At 36.9% G+C, this 25,671-nt stretch overlaps 1 protein-coding gene across 2 annotated transcripts in view; it reads left to right on the forward strand.

Annotated features, from left to right (window-relative positions):
• The first annotated feature begins 5,194 nt into the window (after nucleotides 1-5,194).
• SLC5A7 (solute carrier family 5 member 7) overlaps nucleotides 5,195-25,671 on the forward strand; it is a 44,583-nt gene continuing 24,106 nt past the window's right edge. The window contains exons 1-4 of one of the 2 annotated variants that reach the window (XM_069093999.1): nucleotides 5,195-5,436; nucleotides 6,870-7,100; nucleotides 13,257-13,370; nucleotides 15,510-15,665. In XM_069093999.1, coding sequence (XP_068950100.1) covers nucleotides 6,923-7,100; nucleotides 13,257-13,370; nucleotides 15,510-15,665 — 448 coding nt within the window. In that variant the 5' untranslated portion in view covers nucleotides 5,195-5,436; nucleotides 6,870-6,922. Of the gene's footprint in view, nucleotides 5,437-5,639; nucleotides 5,823-6,869; nucleotides 7,101-13,256; nucleotides 13,371-15,509; nucleotides 15,666-25,671 lie in introns of those variants that run through there. The other variant, XM_069094000.1, reaches the window with a different exon arrangement.

Consider the following 25,671-nt stretch of genomic DNA (forward strand, 5'->3'; position numbering starts at 1 on the left):
CAGAAATAACTGGCCATGTAACCTTGAGCAAGTTACTTAACCCCGATTGCTTTAAAAAAAAAAAAGTCTGGAAACCACCACTGCTGCCAGTGATTCAGTCCTCTGAAGCCTGCTCTGGCCCCAACTATGCCCCTGCAACCCACCATGGGCTTCACTCTGCTCCCCAGACAGCCAGGATAAACTCTTCCTTTTGACCTTCCCAGCTGTCTTTGGGCTGGGAATTTGCATCTTGTAGGTTCTGCAACTTGAGAATTTGTCCAGAGTAAATTTTTACAGGTATTTGGAGGGGCTTGGGGGAGGACACAAGCAAGTTTCTGCTTTTACTCTGCCATCTTGGCTCCACCCTTCACTGATTATATCAATGGAAGATCAGTCACTAATCTGAGATACTGATTGGGACAAGAAAATGTCATTTCACTTAGAAACAATGTCTCGCTATTCTTCACCTATTTTGGATTTCAATACCTACTTTATCATTTTATTTTCTCCTCTGGTTAAAGATTATTCTCCTTGCAATGAGATGGAAAGAAATTTGTAACTGAGTAGTTCTTGACCTAAACATTGATTTTTAAGGACCCCCCTTTTTGTTTCTTGACTATTTTGATGATTTCTTTTAAGAAGCTGCTGCTCTCTTGTTTTATCAAGATGCAGGGTTCTGTCTTCCCCACTGAGGAAGATTCAGTGAAATCATTTACATTGAATGAATAGAATTTTATTTTTGAAGCTCCTCATTCCTCTTTAATTATCTTTATTTTTAGAATCTTAGGCCCACGGTATCATAACTATATAAATTTAAATTTTTTTCTCTTCCATCTCCCACATAAACATGTATACATCTCACCTTTTTAAAAGAAGCAGTCATTTATCACAAATGCTTTTAAAACTCTTGGCAATTCTATTTAAACGGAATTGATCTATATTCATGGTATGAATAAAAGTCATTAATCTAGAATTATTGTTAATGCCAAAACTCTGAATATTTATTCCAGTGTTCTCAGAATCAAACTAATGGATCCTTTACTAAAAATGCCAATTTGGTTTTTCTCCATGCACCTTTCTCTACCTTTACTCTTTTTTCCTTGTTTATGCCCCCTTCTCCCCTTTTCTGCTTCCATTTTTTGCCTTAATTTCTATATTCATGACTAGGATATCCAAAAAATATTAAATACTAAGATTTTTTTACCCCCTTGATATACCATATTGTCCTGGAATCAAGGGATGGTGAAATATCAATTTATTGCCAGGAGGCATCATGGAAAGAATAATAGACTTGAATTTAGGAGACCTGGATTCTACTTATCTACAGCACTGAGGTGACATAATGGATAGACTGTTAGATCTTAGAGTCAGGAGAGACTTGAGTTCAAATCCTACTTAAGATACTTCCTAGGAGATAACTTCTTAGACTCTGGGCAAGTCAGCCTTTTTCAGTCTCAATTTACTCATCTGTAAAATCAGAGTAATAATAGCACCTATGTCATAGGATTGAATTGGTATGAGGATCACATGAGATAATGTAGCTAAAGTATTTTGTAACACTAAAACACTATAAAATATTGTCTTATTATTAGTCTCTTCTACTGCTAATTTTGAACAAATCATTGATTTGGCCTGCCTCTCAGTTTTGCTATCTGAGAAATGAAGGCATTGAATTAGATCCTTGTGACTCTACGTTCTATGAAACTCAATTTTTGTCTCCTAACCCACTCACCACTGTTCTAGCCAACAACTATATAGGTTGGATCTGATTTGAACTTTCAAAATGAGTAAATTATAAAATAAAAGCAACTGAGGAAAATGTGAGTATGGGCCTAAGTAGAGATTTAGCTTCTTCCAGTTCATACAAGCAAAGTTCTGGAAATAGAACATCACAGGGTGTCTAGCTCAATCCCCTGTCTGTGATAAAAATAATACTTCAGCCTTTTTAATTATACTACTATATGCGGGAGAAACACAAATAAACAATATATCTCACCAGAGCCAAAAGAGAAGTAAACTTCTGGGTGACTGCAACATAAAACAGAGAATCAATTTCAATGCCATTCCTGGATCAGAGATATTTAGGGGAATTTTTAAATGAAGAAATGTCTCCCCAGATTCAGGCTCAATATATCTGAAGTTGTCTTCCCCAGCCAATGCCTCCATTCCACCCTAGCATGGGAAAACACTGTATTTTCTTGCACTTTGATAACCAGGCTTTCTTGTCATTTTCAAGGTCATCATTTGCACCCAGTTTTTTCTCTTCCCATGGAGACTGGTAAGCCAAGCTTCTCGAAATGTGTCAGATGGGCTTCTGTAAAGAACAAGTGCCAGTCTGGTTCCTTTGCTTGCTGCTTGTGACAGAGGTCTTATATTGAAAACAAAAGCATTTGTAAAATGCTTTTAACATTAATCTATTTGTTTTTTTGGTTGGATTTTATTCAAACTTCCTAATCTCTTGTGCTGTGTGTCATTTCAGTCTCTTACTTGCCTACATTGTTGCCTCCTGAAGCTTTCTATTACCATTGACTTGGGAAGAGGGAGGGGACAACTATGAGTGATTTCATTGATAGGAGAAACTCCCAGATAGATAGGCTCCCTCTGCCCCTGTAGGTCAGTAACTAGGAATTGGCCCAAAGTACTGAGAGGTTTATAGAGGGTCATACGGCCACTAAGTAAGACTTGTACCCAGGTCTTCCTGGTTCTAAGAACAACTCTCTATGCATTATACCTGTGGTATCAAACTCAAATAGAAATGAGGGCACTAAATCATACATAAGAATCTCTGAAGCTACATATTGACTTGGGAAATAGTATATTTTATTGCATTTTTATTTATTTTGCTAAATATTTCCCAGTACAATTTAATCTGTTTTGACTGGCAGACGGGTGTTGTCTGACACAAGTGGACCAGGGGCTATATATCTGACACCTCTGTGCTACCCAGTGTTTCTCTGTCCTTGACTTCAGAATATTTTTAATAACAGATTTAAACTGATCCATATCTAGAGATTACTATCTGAAATAGCACTGTCAAAGAAAAAGCATGGATAAAAAAGCGTTTAAATTAAAACATCCAGGTTAACGATTATGCCAAAGTCCTTATCCATTTACTTTCTCTTCCAGTCTCACTTAGCTCCTTACTAATATGGGAGTAAAGTTAGCCACTATCTCAATTTATTTTTTCAAAAAATCCATTAGGGTTAATCAGGTAGACCAGATCACCTCCCCCATGCTGGGTCTGGGCCTTTGTCTTATTTTTTGTTTGAACACCATAGGGTTTCTCACTTCGAGGATTTTATCTGCTGCTCATGGTGGTTGCTTTTTACAGAGAACAAAGAAAATAGAACACAAGATAGATATGAAAGTTAGCTTCCAAAAGTGGATGGTGATCATGTGAGGGATAAGGCTCTGGAACTTCTGGTTAAGTGACTGAGAATTCCACTTACATATTTTGATTGGGTCAGTGGATTGGTATTATTTTGCTTTTCAGTAGCATGCTACCCTATGAGAATCAGCATGGGTCCTTGATGGAGAACTGGCCTTAAACCGAGGCAGACCTAGGCTCAAATTTTACCCCTCTCCAAGGCAGGTTGAATGACCCTGGGCAAGTCACAGCCTCTCAGTACTCTAGCAGGTGCAGACCTCCATTGTGAAAGGAAATTCCTTATACCAATGAAGTCATAGTTGTGTTGTTTTCCTACCACCACATGATGGCATTTTAGAGAAGTGAAGGGAGAATCAAATGCTATCCAGAAGGATGCATGGCCAAATAGTCTTTTTCCCATCATCATTTTTACTAATTTTTTCAATTAACAAGCATTTGTTTTTTCTGCCACCACCACCCCCCACTGAAAATTAGAACAAAATCCTTGTAACAAACATGCATAATTTTAACTTGTCTTTACAAGCCATGTAGCTTTACTATTTGCAGTTACTAAAAAAGATGATGGTAAAACTAATCATTTGTTCTCTCTCCTTGTTCTGTTGTTTTCTGGTGCGTGGGAGAAGTTTTATTTGCTGCCTGATCTGGAACAAGTCCCTTCCCCTCTCTGGTCTCATTTTCTTCTTTGGAAAAATAAGGGAGTTACAGAGTCAATGTGTAAAGTCCCTTCCAACTCTGATATTACATGGAATGTAATGGAGAAGCTAAAAATTTTCTTTCCAAAACTTTATTGTAAAGGCTTCTTTCAATAGCTCTTGGGGGTTCCATAACTCTTCACATAGTCTTACAGGTGCCAAGAGTGGAAGGTTTTCTCTTTATGTCTGAGAATATCAGCTTTAGATCTGGAGGGTACCTGGGGGACTCTCTGGACCAACTCCCTCATTTTACAAGTGAGGAAACTGAGGCCCTGTTAGATTAAATAAATTACCCAAGTTTGTTTCAGGCTATTTCGTGGCAAAACTAGCATTGGCCCCTGAGGCTTCTATCTCCACAACTGCTAAGAAAGGGCGAAGGTGGGGCGGCCAGGTAGCACAGCGAGTAAGAGCACCGGCTCCAGTGTCGGGATGACCTGGATCAAATCCGGGCTCAGATACTCAGCACCACACCCAGAAATAACTGGCCGTGTAACCTTGAGCAAGTTACTTAACGCCGATTGCTTAAAAAAAAAAAAAAAAAGACGAAGGTTAGGAAATATCTGGAGCAAGGTTGGAGGTTAGGGGGTCTTAAGGAGGCTGCTCCTACTCATTTGTTACTCCCCTGAAAATCAAATATTTCCCTGAAGAGTCCCGCCCCCCCCCCAGGGGGAGGGGGAAAACTTGTCCATCTCCCCACACACTCCTCTTCTTGCTTTTCCTCATCTACAATTTTTCTCCTCACAGTTCCCCTGCTCTTTCTCCTTCAGTGGCTTTAGTACCCCCATCATCCAAGGATTCTGACTCCGACAGCTCTATCTCCCCTGGAGCCCCGCCCTTTTCACTCCTTCCCTCATCTCTCCGTTGCTTTCAGCCTTTCGTCCACCCCTAGCGCCCCAGACGGGCGCTGTCCCCAAGTACTCTCTCATTCACTTTTCTCTGACGTCCAGCTTCCGAGCTCTGACGAATACCCCTTCCTCTCCGCCCCTTATAAAGAAAGGGTGTTTTCTTTAGCTTGACAATCACGTCTAACACCCACGGAATCCCCCAGGCCAGCTCCTCTCCTAAGCCCAGCTGCTCCCCATCCCTCTGAATTACATCTTGCCCATGAACATTCCATAACCCTGTGCCCCACCCACAAACTAAACTGAAACTCGGGATACTGAGATACTTGTAGACTAGAGGGAGGCTCCTACGAGAGACCTGCGGATGCTCCTGCTGCCTCCAGGGCCGCCACCAATCTCATCCTCGGTCAGCTCAGGAGCCCACGCGGGACCGCGCGTATCTTTCGTTACTGGAGGAGCCAGTTGAGTGTGTCCCCGCAGGAGGGCTAAGTCCAGAGCATCTCCTGCGAAAGGCTCGCAGGGAGGGAAAAGCAAGGTAGGACCAAGAGATCTGCGTTCCCGCGTCCAGACTGGACCTAGGACCCTTTTGGGGGAGTTGGTGCCAGGGAGGAGGCACGCTCGCGGCTCCCTCCGAGGCGGGGCTGGAACATCTTTAACAGGTGCCGCCTGAGTCCTTGAAAGGGTCTCTGGGGATCAAACTCTCTGTCCTCCTCCGCCCGGATAGGTCTATCTAAATTAGAGTGGAGATCTAGCAGGTTGGTGCCGGCTCAGGGAGGCGTGGAGACAAAGAAACTGAGAAGGAAGGGGCAAAGGGGAAAAGGCAAGGAGGGCAGGAGGTGATGGGATCAAAGTATCCCACGGGAAAGGTTCAGGAGTTGTGTGCACCAGGATTTCGGGATGAGGACGGGCTGGGAGAGGAAGGTATGGTAGAAACAGAGGAATGAGCATCTAAGGAAACTACTTTCGCAGACTAATTTCCGGAGATAGGCTTAGCCCTGTCATTCTCTTGGTCTACTTTTTTCTAGATAAGGGAATTGCTTTTGTGCCCACCTACATGGGTGTATTCTCAGTAACCTGCTTCATTGACCTGATGACAGCGGGAAGGTGTGGCATCTAAAAGAAAAAAAAATATGAGGGGAATAGAGTTAGAACTGGTCCCCTTGACTCTTAATGTTTTGGTACTTTCGATGGTTTTAGGACTTTATTATATTTCTGTGCTTTCTGCAATTTAAAATACAAATTTACTTTTGTTCATGGAGAGATTTTCTGATAGCATTCCTTTTTAAAGGTTGTGTGGGGGAAGGAGAGAAGAGATTCCCCCCCCCCAGGGGGGTGGGGGGGGGGGAGAGTCTTTGCCACTAGGTAGTGAACAATTGTAGAAATGATTTAGTAAGATGTATTTGACATTGACTTTCCTAAATGGACTTAGTCCATATTTATCAAGTTGTTTTTAAAGCTGTTTATGTTTGTTTGGTATTGCATATAAAGTTCTGATATAGTTACTAATTGAACAGCCTGAAGCAGTTGTGATTCACTTAAGATATAGCTGAATATTCTTAGGTAAAATTTATTGAAAATTACTTATAAAATTATATAAAGCTGTATTCTTAACAAGTATTCTCACAAACTTAGTGAGTTGAGGTAAGGTTCTTTGTTTCTTTCTCTTTGAAGGACCACTAAATGCCAGTGATCAAGGTTATTTATAAGAAGTATTTCCTGCTTGATTTTCTCTGTAAAAATTCTTCCTTGGTTTAAAAAAAAACCTAGTTTATAGTCATATTCAATGACATTTAGTAATGGGTTTAGGTTTTAGGTTGTTCTCAATATAATGCTTCTTTAAGTCATGCAAGCTATCTCAATCATTGCCAACTGGTATACACATAGCTTCTCCTCAGTTAATAGTGTATTATAATTATTACTAGATGATTATATTAATGAATTACAATTCTTATTGCATTTTTCCTTTAGAATCCTTAATGAAATAGCCAACCTGGGAAACAAATCAAGATCTCTAGCTGAAGATGGCTTTGCGTGTGGAAGGATTGATAGCCATCATTGTGTTCTATCTTCTGATATTGATTGTTGGGATATGGGCTGCTTGGAAAACCAAGAACAGTGGCAGTTCAGAAGAACGCAGTGAAGCGATTATAGTTGGTGGCAGAGATATAGGTTTGCTAGTTGGTGCATTTACCATGACTGGTAGGTGCCAATATTTTACCTTTCAACTTCTTGACTCCTTCTAAAGGGAAATTGTCTTGATGCATTATGAGTTATATAGTGATAAATCCACAGACTTCAACTCCATGTACTCAGTGATTTGAGGGAAGCCCTTTCTGTTGCTAAATTTGTAAAATTCTAATAATCTAGATACCTGTTTAAAAGTTTTTAAAAATGAAAATGGTTTAAACCTAAGAACCATAAAATTGTATAGCAAAATTGAATTTATGGTAAATTTCTTAGTGGAATATCAATGAATAAATACATAGACTGAAATGTGGCTCAATCAGAGTTGGTTTTAGTTCATAAAATGAAAACAACATGAAAGTGAAGAGGTGGATGAAAAGTCTAAGTCAGTCCTAAATCCATTAAGATGAGTAAAGCATGTAATCTCCAGTAATAAAGAGGAAAGTAATCAGGGTCTTGTTATTCCAGTAAATATGAGGGTAATATTGTTTTTATTGAAATCTTAAATGACAAGAGTCAATGAATATTACTTATTGATTTGTCACTTTTTTAAAAATAAATCTAAGCAGATAAAATCAGGAGCAAAAATTTCCATTGGATTAAAATCTTAATTACCAGTATTCTTGTGCTAAAAATTAATTTACTAGAAAATAAAAATTCCATATTAGTAATATAATGCTGTAATGCAAGATCATTGAAGACATATATTGCTGAAAAAGAGGAGAAACAGTAGGGAATGCCCTAGCAGAAAATCCACTCTGATCATGCTCTCTTCTCTACCAATTCATTATGTTCTAAAGTATTGTGCAGCTTTTCCCCTTTTCACCACAAGAAGAGAAATGAAAATTAGTGAAAAAGCATGTGCATATGGTAATATTTGATACACAAACATTCACTAATTACTAATGACTAAAAATTGTGTTTTCAGCATCTCAAAGTCTATAGAGTATTAATTTCTTTTAAAATGATTGTGATGCCCCTTACATTGACAGTCTTTTCTTTTTTTCTCCCAGTGCCAACTGAAAAAATGGCAGCTCTGAAATTCTAATAGTTGAACCCTGAAATTTCATTAAAAATATGTGTTTTTGCATAGCACAGTTATGTTGCTAGGACTTAGTTGATGAAAAATATTTCTGCATCTTGAATGTATGACTTTGCCTAGCTTAAGCATAAAATATTCTGGAATGATTCATTGGATACAATAATTCTTCTTTCAGAAGTTTGTATTGCCAGCATACTACAAGTATCTAAGGTAGGATTAAAATACTGGGACCACTCCCTTCATAGATCTATAAACATTACTGGGGATAAAAAGGGTTGGGTGTGGATTAAGCACCTGCTGATCTACTATGTCCATCACAGAATGGCAATCACTTTGTTCTTGTTCAATTTTTTCCCAAGGCATGTGCCAAGTTACTAAAAGATATTGGAAATGTTTTGTTTCTAATCATTCTTATTAAAAAATATCAAGAACCACATCTTTTTAGGAGCCCTGTTTTTCTCATAACATAAATAGTCCATGATCTTATTATATTTTATCTTAAATTTATACAGTAAGTTTGCAAAGTAATTGTGCACCTGTTTGGCCATCCTGCATCTACCCTACAGGGAAGATACTTACCCTTTTAAAAAATAAAGATAAAAAACAATTCTTTGTCCCACCCCCCTCCAACCTCTCACACTCATTACTCAGTCACATAAGGAACTCGCTCTTTTTTGCTTGTTTCTGGTTTTTTCTTTATCGATGCAATTCATTATTTATTTTTTAACATTCTTTTCTTTTTAAATTTTGAGTTCTAAATTCTCCCCCTCTGCCACTCACTATGAAGGCAAGCAATACAATATCAATTATATGGGTGAAGTCATGTAAAACTTATTTCCATATTAGTCATTTCAAAAAAAATAAATCAAGAACATTCTGCCTCCATTTTCAATCAGTTCATGAGTTCTCTCTCTGGAAAAGGATAGCATTCTTCCATCATGAGTATAAGGAACTTTCAATAGAAAATATATATTTTATTTGTTGATTGAAATGTCTAAAGTGAAGAATTTTGTATAATCAAAATACTAACCAAACTAAAATTGTACAAATATGAGTTATATAATCAGTCTGACAGCAATTTTCATTTTAGCCTAAAGGACAAAGAAACCACCATGATGAAAAATTGTGTTTGTGTGATCAAACATTGCTGGTGCAGTTGTCAGCTTCAGTTGCTAACAACCTTGCCAGGAAAAAATAGCTACAGGTTTTATATCTGTAAGAATATACTATTCCATGTTTTGGGGTTAAACTGTGGTAGAAGGCTGTTATTTAATGAAAGCCTCTCTAAACTGGTTAAGACGTAAATATATAACTTGAAACTGTAACAGGGCAAGAAGTAAAAAAAATATAACTTATTATTTATTAGTCAGTAACCCAGAAAAAAAAGATTCAGAGTCAAGGTGGAACACAGGAAGGATGGGTGACATATTACTCTATATCAAATAATTTCAATTTGTTTTCAAATTGTTCTTATTTTATCTGATTTCAAATATTCTTATTTTACACAAAGGACCTTTGGTATTGAATACACATGGGAATATATTTTGTTATTGCTTTTACTTTTATAAAATAACATCGTCTAGAGACATTTCATCTTAATTGAATTTTGTTTTTAATTTCTCTAATAGCAGCTTGGGTTATAATAATAATAATGGTAATAATTATAGATGATATAGATATGTGTGTATACACACATCAATAAAGCAAGCTTTATAATCCTTAAAATGCTAATATAAATACATATGTGTGTATAGCATGTATGCATATATATGATATATGTAAAAGATATTAGGAAGGATTACTTATTTTATTGTACACACATACACACACATATATATATGTATATCATGTCACTCGTTATTTAGCAGGCTGGCATAGGTGACAATAAAAGCAGCTAGATGGTGCAGGGTGCTCTATAGCAATGGGACTAGGGTCAGGAAGACCTGATTTCAAATCTGGCTTCACTTACTAGTGTGAGTCTGAGCAACTCACTTGTCTTTTGCCTCAGTTTCCTCATCTGTAACAATGAACTGGAGAAGGAAATGGCAAACCACTCCAGTATCTTTACCAAGAAAACCCTAAATGGGGTCACAAAGAATGGGAAACAAATGAAGACTGAACAACTAACAACAAAGGTGACAGTAGCAATTGATGCTAATTAGTCTGTGACGAAAAAACAAATGGAGATGGTGTTGCCTGTGTTTTAATTAAGATACATTAAATGCAGTCAAATTCTAAACTCAGGCTGCTAATACCAAATGAGGTCTTTAAGAAAATTAGCCTGATAGACTTGTATAGACAGTTTTGAGGAAATATTTATGATCTCTAGAGATTTTAATACAGCAGAAAATTGAAATAAAAAATAAAAGGTTCTTCCACTGGCCAGATTTCCTGAAAGACCCAAGACATTGTTTTAATGCATTGGTTTTAGTCACTGTAGTCACAAATGAACATGGAAATTGAGAACAAAAATATTTTTTAAATATGGAGAATCTCATGGTTAAGAGGTAATGTGCATGAAGGAAATTTTGCAAGCTTGAAAGAACTATATAATTATATCTATGTATGTGTGTACATATATTCCATATATACATGTGTATGTATATGTGTGTGTATGTATCTTATAATTATTAACTATTGTGACCTAATATACTGTTTATTCTGGGCTTTCATATTGGACCTGGTAGTAGTACTATCAGGCAGTAGTACTACTTGAATTCAAAGATCCTTCCCATGGCTCATTGGACCTACCATAATACATAATACTGATGCCTAGTTTTCATTGTTGTTCAGACATGTCCAAGTCTTTATGACCCCTTTTGGGGTTTTCTTGACAAAAATATTGGAGTGGTGTTCTATTCCCTTCTCCAGCTCATTTCACAGATGAGGAACTGAGGCAAAAAAAAGTTAAGTCATTTGCTCAGGGAAGTGTCTGAAGCCCAGTTTGAACTTGGGTAGACTCATCTGGCCTGACCTATCCACTGCGCTACCTAGCTGCATAGTAGGTGATGCATAGTAGATGTTTAATAAATATCTATTGACAGATTATGATTTTAATAGTGATGCTTAGTTTCCCCTAATTAACATTTCTTTTCTTATCATCCTCCTTTCTATCGATGGAGTTGAATTTTATTTTATCTTTAACTTGTATAGCTTAGCCTTATGCCCGGCACATAGTAGGTTCTTAATGAGAGTTTATCGAGTGAATGAATATTTACTTTTATATGTAACCCAAATCAAATATGTATATTTGATGTTAACCTAATTTGTTGTTTCATTCTTTATGGTGTAATTTAATTGAGTATTTTCTGAAATAACTGTTTCATCTCAAGATCTTTCCTGGCATCAGACATGCTTCAGGTGGCTCCAGCCTTTGCCAGCAAGCTAATTTGATGTTATTGCACTACAAACATTTGATTTAAGAACAGGCAGAATCATTGTCTAGGGAAAAGGAATATTCCTCACTTTTGTTACTCATGGAAAAAATAGTCTAAAAACAAACCAAAAAAATATCCTCAGTTTAGAAGTTTTAATTGTCATATAGTGATGATGATGATGATGATGATGATGATATTTGCATAGTACCTACCTACTATGTGTCAGGCACTGTACTAAGCACATTTTTACAAATATTATCTCATTTGATTCTCACTGTAGCCCTGTGATATGCATACTATTATCATTTTACAATTAAGATACTGAAGAAAACAAAGATTAAGTGACTTGCCCAAGGTCACAAACCTAGAAAATGTCTATGACTAGATTTGAACTCATATTGCACAACACAATTAGCCTTACTACTATACTGAGTTCATTCATTTGCTCATTGAATATTTATTAAACTATTATGTACAATATGCTGTGTTTGGAGGCAAAAGAGGTAAACTGTCAGAAATAAGATAAGTACTTTGCCCTCAAGCACCTTACAGTCCAGTAAAAGGAGATAAGACACATATTTGATAAATAAGATGCAAATTAAAATATAAAATGCAATGAGATCAGATTGGGAGAGGCAAGTATGATAGAGTCCTGCTTGAATTTGGAGTCAAATATTTGGGTTCATACAATGGCTTTGGTATTTATTGTCTCAGTGACTTCAACTGTCTTTGGAATTTCTGTGCTTCAGTCTGGATAAAATGAGGGAGTTGAACTAGGTGATTAGAAGTTTGTTTTTGTTTTTTTTTTTCCAGCTCTGAATCTGTGATCCTCTGAGGTAGAACTGTTTTATAGTTGTGGGGGAAGGGGATAAATGGTAGCATCTTAAGGGAGGTGGAACTGAATAATTGTTAGGTTATCAGTAGGCAGAGATTTGGAAGGAGGGCATTATAGACATTGGATACAGCACGAGTAACGTTTGCAGCCAGGTTCAATTCAATTCAGTTAACAAACATTAAATGCCTACTAGGTACTAGAGATACAAAGACAAAAGCCAAGAAGTTCTTGCCCTCAGGGAGTTTATACTATATTCTCTCCTGGCATAATGACAACTATTCTATTAAAAAATTGTAAGGATTATCATAGATAAACATTCCATGCACAACTGCATCCTGTGCACAAAAAGTACAGGTCTCCAACAGAGCAGAAGTTTGCATTCTAAAAGAGACACTGTTGACATTGTAAGCACTGGAAAAGGAGGGTTTCCTCTACTTTTTTTTTTAATTTGCATCCCCAGTACTTAGCAAAGTATCTAGTGAATAGTAGGTGCTTAACCCCCACTTGTCCATAAGATGCTTGATTGTCACAGCCCTGTGGATCCAACATATAAACAGCCATAGAGCAACCATCTCCACTTCAGAATAATCCTGCATAGCAAGGAGAAAGCAAATATGTAAACTAGAGAGTGTAGGGAAATTAAATCATAACACCACAGATTTAGAGCTAGAGGAAACTTTAGAAGTCTAATAATTCAATATTCTCCTTTTACAAACAACAAAACTAACCTTGATATGAATATAGCAAAACATCCACCATTGTAAGGAAATTTTTTAAAGATATTGGGAAGGATTACTTATTTTAATGTAGATTGTATTTTTTTCTGTGTCACATAATGAATAAAAATAATTATGGTCACTTAAAAGACTGATTGTGTAGAAATATAACTTGATTCCCTATTGTTTCATTCTTTTCAGCCACCTGGGTTGGAGGAGGTTATATCAATGGAACAGCTGAGGCAGTTTATGTACCAGGTTATGGTTTGGCTTGGGCACAAGCACCAATTGGATACTCAGTTAGCCTGGTTTTAGGTAAGAAAAAAAGCTGAAACATAGTGACTAATTAATTAGTGGGGGCAAACTCTCCACTGATAAATTATGAAATCCTTCTATACCTTATTGTATATAATTCTCATACATTTCTTTCCATACATCATCCATAAGAAGCACTAGATGAGCTGGACTCCCTCCTCTGGCTTTTTGAATCCTAAAAATCATGATCCAGCATCTCAACTGTCCATCCAACTGTCTGTGCTTGCTATGTGATTGGCCTACTTCATGTCTTGGCTGATGTCTTGCATAATTTTTCTCACACAAGTTATTATTGGAGGCATGCTTCAGCTTACTTATTTCCCCCTTGAGTCTTTCCATTAGCTTTTAAATTAACAACCAGTAATTTTGTGTCATGATTCACCAACGTGTAGTAAGGAAGAGTGGATTTTCTGGCATTTCTACAATCACTGCATCATTTCCCTCAATGTACCCAAACTCTCAAATCTTTCCTTCCTACAAAATTGGGAGTCCAAATCATTATTCTGCTGCTGTACCTGTTAAATATTTTATATTATCTTTGCATGTCTACACATAGAGAGAAAAAGAGGGGAGAAGAGAAAGGGAAAAAGGAAAGAAGAGGGAGAGAGAGTGGAAGATTAAAATGAAAGGAGAGAGGAAAAACTGGGGAGGGGAGGAAGAGAAAGAAGAGGGAGGGAGAGACAGAGACAGAGAGACAGACACACAGAGACAGAAATCAAGTCACTCAATATTCTGTCCATTAAGCTACATGCCATAATCTGGAGGAAAAAAAATGCATTTTTGGTCTACTCTGTTTTGTCAGTACAGATGTGTAAGAAAAGATGTTTTAACCGTTATGTATTTCACTGTGAAAGTATTGTAATAATCATTGAAGAAATTGACACCTTTTTCTTTCTCTTTATGCATTGCGGTTTTTTGATCCAAACTTCTGTGATTACATTGGTAAAGGGAACTCTTGATGATAAAACTCCCTCTACCAATGTATATTTGCAATGATTCTGTACTAATAGTTCAAGAGAGTCATCTGGGGCATGGAGAAGATGAATAACTTCTCCATACTCATAGTCAGTATCTGACAAAGGTACAATTTGCATCCAAATTCTCTAGACTCCAAGGCTGAATCTCTAACCACCACATTATATTTATATATAATAGACACTATAGAAATATGAAAACAAAGTGTTTGTGAAAAAAAAATTTAAGCAGTTCTATAAGCAGCAGAGTCTTAATGTGTGCACAATTTGGTCATTTGATAATAGAATGTTTCAAAGAATTTCTTTTAGGATTATGACAATTAGAATGCTAAGGATTCAGTGAGTTTTTTCTCTTATTTTATTTCTTTTAATGATAGTCTGCCTATAGTATAGGTCATTAGTATTTTTACAATTAGGATTATCAAATCCTCTTCAAATGTACACAAATCTTGCATATAATTGGTGTTTAATTTGAACAAGGAATCATATAAATGGGAAACAAGAATGAAAGAAAAGAATAGCAAGAGAAATTTAAAAAAAAAAACTACAACTATTATGAATGTGCAGTCTTAGAGATTGCCTAGGGTCCTGAGTTGACTGTATTAGTCATAAACTGAGTGAGATCTGCCTTCAGATTCTTCTGAAAAGTTGCATTGACTCAAACTAGAGCTTCTACTAGGACTTTTAACTCATACAAAATTCCTAAATAATATCTTGAAAATGCAAGTAGTATATGTTGAGTTTTGGAAGACTTAATATAATGCCACAGTAGGAATCTCTGTGTGATTTTAGTAGGAAGAGCTTCTATGCTTTTTTTTCATTGCTAAATTCTTTAGATTCAACTTCATGAAGAAACTCTTTTAGATTTTGATTTCTGTTCTACCATCTTTCTGTGTTTTTAGATTTCACTGGGGGGGGAAACTTTGTTTTTTCTGATATTTCCTATATTCTCTAATTTTGTGACTTTCCCAGAAAATATTGAAATCCCCTAAGAAATTATTACACATTGCATAGATGTAAAAACATATATATATATATATAATACATGTGCATTTTGCATATAATATGTGCATATACATATATTTTATATATAGCATACATTATGGAAGATAATAATTGTGTATTATATTTTTAAAATTTTATGTTTCTTACATTTTGGTTTTAGGTGGTCTGTTTTTTGCAAAACCTATGCGTTCCAAAGGGTATGTGACAATGTTAGATCCATTTCAGCAACTCTATGGGAAGCGCATGGGTGGACTCATCTTTATTCCTGCCCTAATGGGGGAAATGTTCTGGGCTGCAGCTATTTTCTCTGCCTTGGGTAAGGAACCTAAAGTATTATCTCTACTATTTACTATATTGGTGACTTTGGACATAGATCATTTAACCTTCTTAAGCCTTTTTTTCTTCTTTTGTATGATACAGACATTTCCTTTCCCATCTTTCCCCCAGAAAGCTATTGTGAAAATAAATGTGATCATTGGTATGCAGCTTCTGAGGTCCTCAACCAGAGGCACAACCAGAAACATAGTTGGGACAGGATAATCAGAAACTTTACCCCATGGTGTTGAGCCCTTGCACTTATTCATTATCATGGAAACAATTTTGCTTAACATCTAGTTAACAGAAAAAAAAATAATTAAAATAGGAAGCTGCAACCACTTGTTCCCCCATCTGCCTCATCCCAAGTGATCTCTTGATCATTTTCAACATTCCCACTATATACCCTTTTTGTGTTCTCTGTCTCCCTTGCTGCTCCTTACCCCAAGCCCCAAAATGAATTTGTTTTAATAAATTGATGTGAAAGAGTTTCTAGTTGCCTGCCCTACGCACAAAAAATGATGTAGTGCCGGGCAATAACAGAATAAAAGATATTGTCATTTCTGGAAATTTTAACTTTTAAATTTCACTTCTGCTCATTCAAAAGACAAGTCTTGCTCCTGTAGACTCCAATAGAAGATGAGCTAGAAATGATTTGTATTTTTGTCTTTGTTTCCTAAGCACTTTGAACAATATTTTGCATGTAATCGGAGCATAATAAAGGTTTATTGAATTGAATTGTATCGAATTGAAAATGCTAACAATACTTTGCAGGAAAGTTCAATAAATAACAGCAAACACAATGAGAAACCAACCAATCCAGGAAGTCATTCAAGGAATCAAGGGATTTTCATACCGATCTAGTGAATTATAAGTAGAAATAATTCTTAAAATAGATTATAGTAGAGACATGCCACCAATTCATGTCAATAATTGTTTCCACAGCAAAAAAAAAAAAAGAAAAGAAGAAGCAGCATTAGGGGAAATTACATTATAGTAGGTATTGTGAAATAATATCAATCATGAAAACAATCAGGAATTTCTATAAGTTTTTCATAATGAGTTCTCCTCACTTCTCTAGAATATTACCTGGTTTGGGGAATCTTATTGGGCAGGTTTCTTGGTCTTTGGGGAATTATCTGTCAATAACAAACTTAGTAACTATGCATGCTAGTTCTCAATTACCTCTTAACTACTCTCTGATATCTAAATTGCTTTCAGTAAATTACTAAGATTCTCAGGAGAATATGCCTTAGTGGTCCAATGATCCTGATACCATGTTTATGAATCATTGTACTATATAAATGGGACCTTGAGATACTATCTGAGCTTTTAGAGAAGGGGAAGGCTGGTTTTCACTTTTTTTGTATCCTAGGTCCCTTTGGTTTGTGTTGTGGTTGTTCAGTCTTTTCAGTTGTGTTCATCTCTTTATGACCTCATTTGAGGTTTGCATGGCAAAGATATTGGAATAGATTGCCATTTCCTTCTCCACCTCATTTTATAGATAGGAACTAAGTCAAATGGGGTTAAGTGACTTGCCCAGGGTCACACAGCTAGTAAGTGTCTGAGGCTACTTTTGAACTCGGGATGATTAGCTTCTTGACTTCATGCCCAGCACTCTATCCTCTGCATCACTACCTCCTCACCCCCTTTGGTAGTGTGGTGAAATCTATGAACTCTTTCTCTGAATCATGTTTAAAGACATAAAACAAGATATATAGGTATAAAAAGTAAATCAACTATATTTAAAATAATAATAAAAATTGTTTTAAATTAACAGACTGCACATTAGGAATTCTTGGGTCTAAAACATATAATCAGACAACTCTGTAAATCAATTTAATATTTTAATAACACTTTTCCCACAGCAACTCTGTGAGGTAAGTAGTATGAATACTATCTTTATATTCCCATATTATAGTTGAGGACACTGAGGGTTAGAAAGGCTAAATAACTTCATAGTTTCACAATTAGTAAGAGTGAGAGTTAAGCTCTGAGCCCAGATTTTCCAACTTCACCAGAGGCTCTTAAACTATCCACTACTGATGATTGCCCATTTTTCTTGAATGCCTAGGATCATACATCTAGGGATAGAAGTTGTGTAGAGGTCACCTAGTCAAGCCTCCTCATTTTGTAGTTGAGAAATGAGACACAGTAAGATTAAATGATTTGATAAAAGCCTCACAGTCTTAGATATATGAATTGTCAATTTATAGAATTTTTAATTGATTTATTGTGATTCAGGTAAAAGGAAAACAATTTCTGAGGGAACTCATGGATCAGCTACCCCCCTCCTTGTTTTCTACCCATAAATTCATTGCACCCAGCTTACTCAGGGGTGGCAGTTATTATGAATAGCATAAATCCTCTTGTGACTAAAGGAACAGGACCTCTACGTGGTTCCTTTGGGTCAAGGAGAGGCAGGCACATTTAGGTTTTGGGATATTCCCAGGGAGAGACCAAGATAGCAGTAAGCAGGGAGTAATGCTTCGATCATACTTTTTTAAGGCACACAGTGATATGGGATGGTGGAAAAAGATGGATAGTGTGGGGAAGAGAATGAAGAAGAGGAGGAACATAGAGAGCATTTACAAAACCACAGATTGGAATTAGGAGGACTCAAATAGCATGAACCCATAACAGACAGAGGAGTGATAGAGTAAGGGGAGGGGTAAGAGTTTGGGGTCTCAGTTTTATAGGGCTTGGGGAGATAGATTATGCATGCCACCTTAGGGTTAGTTCATTAAAATATCAATGTTAATATATCTCAAAATCATCAGCAACCTGTGAGAGTTAGTTCTTCAGAATAATGCTTGAGATGGTTTTCTTCTGGTTTTACGGTTCATGTCTGAAGTTTATCTGAGGCTTACCGACGACAGGAAGTTAACAGGAGCAAGGGACACAAAATAAGACTTTGTTGGCTTCCCTTAATTTAGCACATAGTCTCAGAATGTGACCTTAGTTTTCAAGAAAGATAGTTGTCAGTGACTCCTATGCTCCTCTAATTTATATTGCAGTTGGTAACTGTTGTGCTCTATTAATTTATAGGATAATCTGTAAGTGACTTCTAGGTTTATCTTTGAAATTTTACTTCCTACTGTTATACTAGCTACTCATAAGTTTACATGCTATACTAATTAGAAGGGAATAGTGTTCAGGGGTGCCAGAAAATAATACAATTTTAAAACAAAGTGGGATTCAAAACCAGGTCATTTAAGTTCTTGCTATGTGCCAGACACTGTGCTAAGTGCTGGGCTACAAAGAAAGACAAAAAAGAGTCTCTGCTCTCATGGAGCATCTAATGGGAGAGATAACATTCAAACATTTATGTATGAACAAGATAAATATAAGTTAGAGGGAGGAAGTATCATCAGGAAGGCAAGAAGATGAAGAGGGGCTATGCCTTGCAAAAGGTGGGACTTTAGTTCATACTTGAAGGAAGCCAGGGAAGCTAGGAGGCAGAGGTGAGGAGGAGGGAAAGTGTACTCAGCAAAGAGAACAGCCAATAGAAAAGCTCAGACGTGGAGTGTGCTGGGTGAGGACCAGCAAGGGGCCAGTGTCACTGGATGGAAGAGTTCACATGAGGGGGAATAAAGTATAAAAAGACTGGAAAGGTAGGAATGTGTGAATTTATGAAGGACTTTAAAAGCCAGAGGATTTTATATTTGATCTTAAAGGAATAGGGAACAACTGGAAGTTTATTGAATGGTGGGAGAGGGAATAATATGGTCAGATCTGTACTTTAGAAAGACTACTTTGACACTGAAGTATAAGGTGGACTGGAGTAGGGAGCAACTTGAAGCAAGAAAAGAGATGATCCATGATCCAAGAGACAGGTTATTGAAAAAACCCAGCCATGAGATAATATGGTCTTCTTACTCCAAAGTCAAAGTTTTGTTTTAGTTTTTTTTTCCCGCAATACCATGAGAACCTTTAGGTTTCTTCTTCAAAGACTCATTCTAATACTTATATTTTGCTGATGCTCATGAATGCCTTGTCTACCTAGAAGGAAGATATGGAAAAGGATTGTGCTTGTAGACAAATGTTTAACAACTGGTGCTCAGGGGGAAAAATGTACTTTTTAAGTATAATCTGACTTACTAATATTTTCTCGATCACTTTCTTAAATCTATACAATCAACAAAATAATATATTAAGTCCTGATTTGTAGCCTTTTGTGATTGTTGAGGCATAAATACTCATGCTGAAAACTCAACAATCAACTCTCCTGAGCCAAAATGGGTCAAAATGAGCTGGCTCCAATATTTGCCTGGTATGGAAGTAATAGGTCCATAGAATCTATGGTTAGAAGGAGCCTGAGAAGTCATCATGTCCAACATACCCCACTTGGGCTTTCCTTGGCAGAGAAATATAATGGTAAAACATTGTGGTTTAGGAGAGGTGATGTTACATAATGTTTTGAGTGTTGGACCTAATATCATGCAGAGCTGAATTCAGATCCTGCCACTGACACTTGTGAGCTATGTGATCATGGACCAGACATTCTCTTTGAGGGTTTGTTACATTTCTAGAAGGGGAATAAAAAAGCGACTACATGTAGGACCTACCCAACATGTTTGTTGGAAGGATCAAATGAGATGAAGTATATAGAGCACTCCTCGAATAACTATTTAGTATTTTTGCCTCTGGTACAACCAAGTTGGCCAATATTAAGAAACAACACAGTTGGTTGGTTATGATTTCATTCTTTTACAGTCATAAGAAGGGCCACAGAACCTCTCCCCCTCTCTTTCCCACATGCCCACCCCATACATATCATGGTTTCTGGAAGCTGTAGAAATACCAGACTTACTATCAGAGACAGAGACAGACAAACAGAGCCAGAAGGGGAGAGATGGAGAGACAGAGGGAGAGGGAGAGTGAGAGAGAGAAAGAGAATGAGAGAGACAGAGACACACAGAGCCAGAAGGGGAGAGATGGTGAGACAGAGGGAGAGGGAGAGTCAGAGAGAGAGACACACACACACACACACACACAGAGACAGAGAGAGACAGAGACAGAGAGAGGAACAAATGTAGGAAATAAAAGAACCTCATTTTCCTAAAGTGCTCTAAGAGGCTGTAAGAGCTGATGCTGCTGTCCACCTATGCTGGGTAATGAAGCTCAGCAAACACTGCTGCTCCCACCTAGTAATGGAACTGTGTGCAAAAGTGCAGCTCCGTTCTTGCCCTGCCCTCATTAGCTCAAGAGCGACAGGGAGCCTATTCTCCATGATTTAATCATGAGACCCTTTAGGTTTTCAGAACAAACTGCCTGCTGAGTTGACAGGGAAGGTAGGAGTGGGCTGGAGAGCTTGGAAAAAATACACAATGTTCACTCTTGCTGAATGAAGATCAATTTATTTGGCAAGGCCCTGAAAGGAAGAGAACAGGATTAATTAGCTAATGCTTTAAAAGGACATTTTGAAAATATAAAGCACTACTATATCTGTAGTCTGAGGATTATTGCAACATCTCAGCAATTTGATCTCTCAATAATTGAAGGACGGAGACACATGGAGTAATAGATGGAGAGCTGGTTTCAAAGCCAAGAAGACCTGGATTCAAGTCCTGCCTCTGACACATAGTGGATGACTGGCCCTGGGTAAATCATTTAATCTATCTAGGCTCTAGGTAACTCCCTAACAGTATATAAGTGGCAGAAAAGGTGCCTACTTGGAAGAGTTTCCTCACCTGGGAGTTCACAGAACCAGTGAAATCACAGGTCCAGCCCTAACTTAAAACTGAAAGAGCCATCAGTGCATCAATTTAATTGACAGCTGTGACTTTACATTAACATGATTGCTATGGCTTAGTAGTTAGCATTAATGATTCACATTTCTGTAGCACTTTACAAAATACTTCCCTCACTATACCCCAATGAGACCTTTAAAGCACAGGATGTATAGTGTGTCCAGGGTCGAGCACCTCTGGTGTGAGGACTTGCTTAGACTTTTCAAGGCTTCTCATCTATCTTTGGTGTCTCTCACCTGTGGCTCTGAGACGCTGTAGCAGGTAGAGCAGCCACATCTCCAGGAAAACCATCAGAGGAGCTAAACCAGCTTGAGGGTAACTGACAGGCCTCGAAACTGTAGGTGAGTTAGGGGGATGTCCACCCCAAGCACATAGACTAGGTGGGTGAGCACACTTTGTGACCATAAACATGGCTGAAGAAGGTGCTATGGAAAGTTTGGAGCTTGGTTAGACATTGAAGATACCCGGGTCATCCGCTGCTTCCTGAGTCATTGCTAGTCATCTTGACTTTTGTCTTGTGATTAGACTTTGATGACTCTGGAAGAGATAGTGAGGCTGACAGCTTTGTGCAACTCTGCCTCCCTTAAATCCAATTCATGCACTAGTCAAGACATCACCCTGAGATGTCATTGGTCCTTTTCAAAAATGAAAGACAAACAACACATTTTACAGAAAAGGAGGTTCAGAGGGATTGTCTCACAGTTGTGAAGCTTATAAATACCAGAGCCAGGGCAGCTAGATGGCTCAGCAAATAGAGCACCAGCCCTGGAGTCAGGAGGACCTGAGTTCAAATCCAGCCTCAGACACTTGACACTTACTAGCTGTGTGACTTTGGGCAAGTCACTTAACTCCAATTTCCCTGCCCTCCCCCCTCAAAAAAAGCAAATATATATACCAGAGCCAACACTTGAATCCACTCCTTCTGAACATAAAGCCACTTTTCTGTCCTCTGTGCTAAACTACTGCTTCAACAACTCAACTGTGTTTTATAAAATATGTTCACACAATGACAAATGTGTTCAATAGTGACTTGTCTAAGAATGATAAGAGAACACAATTGATAATAAAACTAAGAAATAGCTCAGTGATCTAAAAGACCAGTGAAATAGTGAATTGTTATCTCACTGTTTCACAATTAACCATTTACTATTTACCTCTACATGTATAAGAAATATTGAACAGACAGAAGTTTTCTTCTCCCACAGCAGATCATAAATTGAAAAACTCTCTAACAATGAAATGGTTTTCATTAAGGTTTTCTATAATAATAATAATAATAAATATCATTTATATAGTACTTCAAAGCTTGCAAAGCACTTCATAAATTTTATCTCATTTTATCCTCACAACAACCTAGAAGATACAGTTATTATCCTCATTTTTATTAGTGGGAAACTGAGTACTTCTATTTAAAAGTTAACAATAATAAGAATGATAGCTAACATTTATATATCACTTTAAAGTTTTCAAAGTAATTTGTATATATATATATATATATATATATATTAATCATTTTATCTTCATAGCAACTCTAGGGTCACATAGATAAGTGACTAAGGCTGGATTTGAACTCCAGTCATCTTGACTCTAGATACAGCCTTCTATTTACTATAAAAGCTAACTACCTCTAAAGAGGTAACTAGCTGCCTTATAGAGTATCTCTGTATTTTTTTAGATATCTAGACAAAAAGTATAACTATAGGGGTACTCCAATTCCAACTGAGACTTCATAATGGATTCACCTATTGATTGAGACATTCAAGACAAGCTGTAGATAATAAAGTCATCTTATAACTAAGGTATAGGGGTAGGTTTTCCTAGAATATCGGGTAAACAAACTAGAATTAATTCCAAAAGGTCATGATTAGATCTGAACTGGTCATTCTATAGAATCAATTTGGAAAAATAATTGAACTGTAAGGGAAGTGGAGAATCACGCAACAAATATATATGTGAAAATGACCAGAAAATACAGTGAAAGCCTGAAGCAGTTTATCAAATTGAAGATATAATCAATCAAGTAATTTCTTTTCCAATTTTTAAACTCGTGTTAATATTTTTTCCTTGTCATTTAGCCTTATTTTGGATTTCCCAGTCTCCTTTCATTTAAGCTATTCTCTTTAACCTGATACTCTGATGAACCCATGATTCTACTGGTATAAAATCTCCCTTTAGGAGCAACTGGGTGGCAGTGGAAGTTAGGTGGTGCAGTGGATAGAGTGCCAGGCTTGGAGTCAGGAAGTCCTGAGTTCAAATCTTGCCTCAGACACTTACTAGCTGTGTGATGACTCTGGGCAAGTCACAGCACTGATTGCCTCAGTTTCCTCATTTGTAAAATGATCTGGAAAAGGAAATGGCAAACCACTCCAATATCTTTGCCAAGAAAACCCCAAATGGGGTCACAAAGAGTCACTGAAATGACCAAACAACAGCAATCCCTTTCTCTGACATATCTCAGCTCCTCTTTCTCTTACTGTACAATTTTTGTCTCTTTTACCATGAAACTTAATGAAGAAGTGCTTACATTAGTCAGCCATAAGACACAGTTCAAAACACATGTGTTTAATGAAATGTCACAGTTAAACAAAATAGCAATGGTATATCTCTCACTCCCAAATTTGGGTCTCACTTTCCTAAGAATACGTAGACCATCAATGAGAAAAATGAACATATGTAAGGAACACTCATGAGGAATCACAAATAAGAAAATTATGTGGCTGGAGTATCTGCCTAGAAAGGCAGCTCATGCTTCTCACTCTGTAAAGTGCTGATGTCTTCTGATGATGTCATCACATTGCTCTCTCTGGACCCGCAGTGGGAGCTGTTTCCTGCTGCGCTTATACTTGAATATGGTGCAATGTCTCTGGTCTTTCCCATTGAATATTATGTTTCTGAAATTATCTCTATCTTCTCTTCTCCTCTTCTTCTTTTTTCTCTTCTTTCTCCTTTTCTTTCTCTCTCTCTTTCTTCCTCCCTGACCCTATCACTGGGCATGTGATTCTCTTGGTATCATTGTAACTTAGTGCAACTCCGTGCTTTATTTTCTTCTCATAGCAAACTTATTCATCATTTCAGCTCCAGTCTAGAAGGCTGGTGTGACTAGTAAGACTCTCCCTCATAAATACAGGTTATGTCTCTTTAGCCCTAGCCAATGGATACAAGCCACTATGCCCAGGTAGTGAAAGGCAAGCAGAGTTTGCCAAGTTGATTATCTTTCTTTTACCCCTCATGTGCAAAGTTTAAATTACATACTTTTGTCCCTGACAAATATGACTTAAGGTTAGAAATTTCTAACATCTTCTTTGACTTAATATGGAAAAGAATTTGAACTAGAAGAAAAGGTATGTGAAGAAGATAATGTCATTATACTATACCCACATGGATGGCATTTGTACCTTTGTTATTTATGCCCGACATTAGTAAAAACCTTTATGTTTGGTGTTATAGTTTTGTCAGCAAAAACCTTTGCTATCTCCATACATACACAAAATTAGAGAGGACAATAAATTCTTTAAAAATTAACATGTATTACAAGAATTTTTTTAATCATCTACCCATTTCAATTATCTGTGTCCTTGATGTGAATACTTAGGTGTTAACTGTAGAATGAGGTAATTTTAAAAGAGTAATTGCATACCACATAAAAGTGCAAAATATCTAATTTGTATGTTAGTAATAACAATATTGCTGCTTAGTCATATGAAATGCAAATCCCTAGGAGACTCAAAATTTCCAAAATATTTGCAACCAAAAAATGTCATGAAGGTGGAGAAAAGTATAATCAATTTCTAAAACTAGTCTAAATTCTTATTTTAAAGACTACTTACAGCAACATGTGGTATTTTTATCTGACTTTAAGGTATGTTGAGCAGAATTACTAACAAGACAAACTGACTTAAAGTAGTTACACATGCATTAAAATTATGTAAAAGGAAAATACAATAACATTATTAATGGTTCCAAGAGTACTTCTATTGAAATGTCAGTAATTGATATATTGATAGCCAGCATTTATATAGCACTTTAATGTTTACAAAGTGCAAAGTTAATAATTTTATTTTCATAACAACTCTAGGAAATAGGCTCTATTATTATCCCCACTTTACAGACAAGGAAACTGAGTCAGTCAGGTTAAGTGACTTGTCCAGGGTCACATAGTTAGCAAGTATCAATTCAGATATAGATATATAATGCTATCACTTTTGGAAAATAATTTTCCTCCAATATGATGAATTAGAAAGAACACTGAATTTA

The sequence above is a fragment of the Petaurus breviceps genome, unplaced genomic scaffold, assembly GCF_028583685.1.
Source record: "Petaurus breviceps papuanus isolate PSGF00001 unplaced genomic scaffold, PetGlider_PUasm1.0 214, whole genome shotgun sequence".
Taxonomy (NCBI): Eukaryota; Metazoa; Chordata; class Mammalia; order Diprotodontia; family Petauridae; genus Petaurus; species Petaurus breviceps.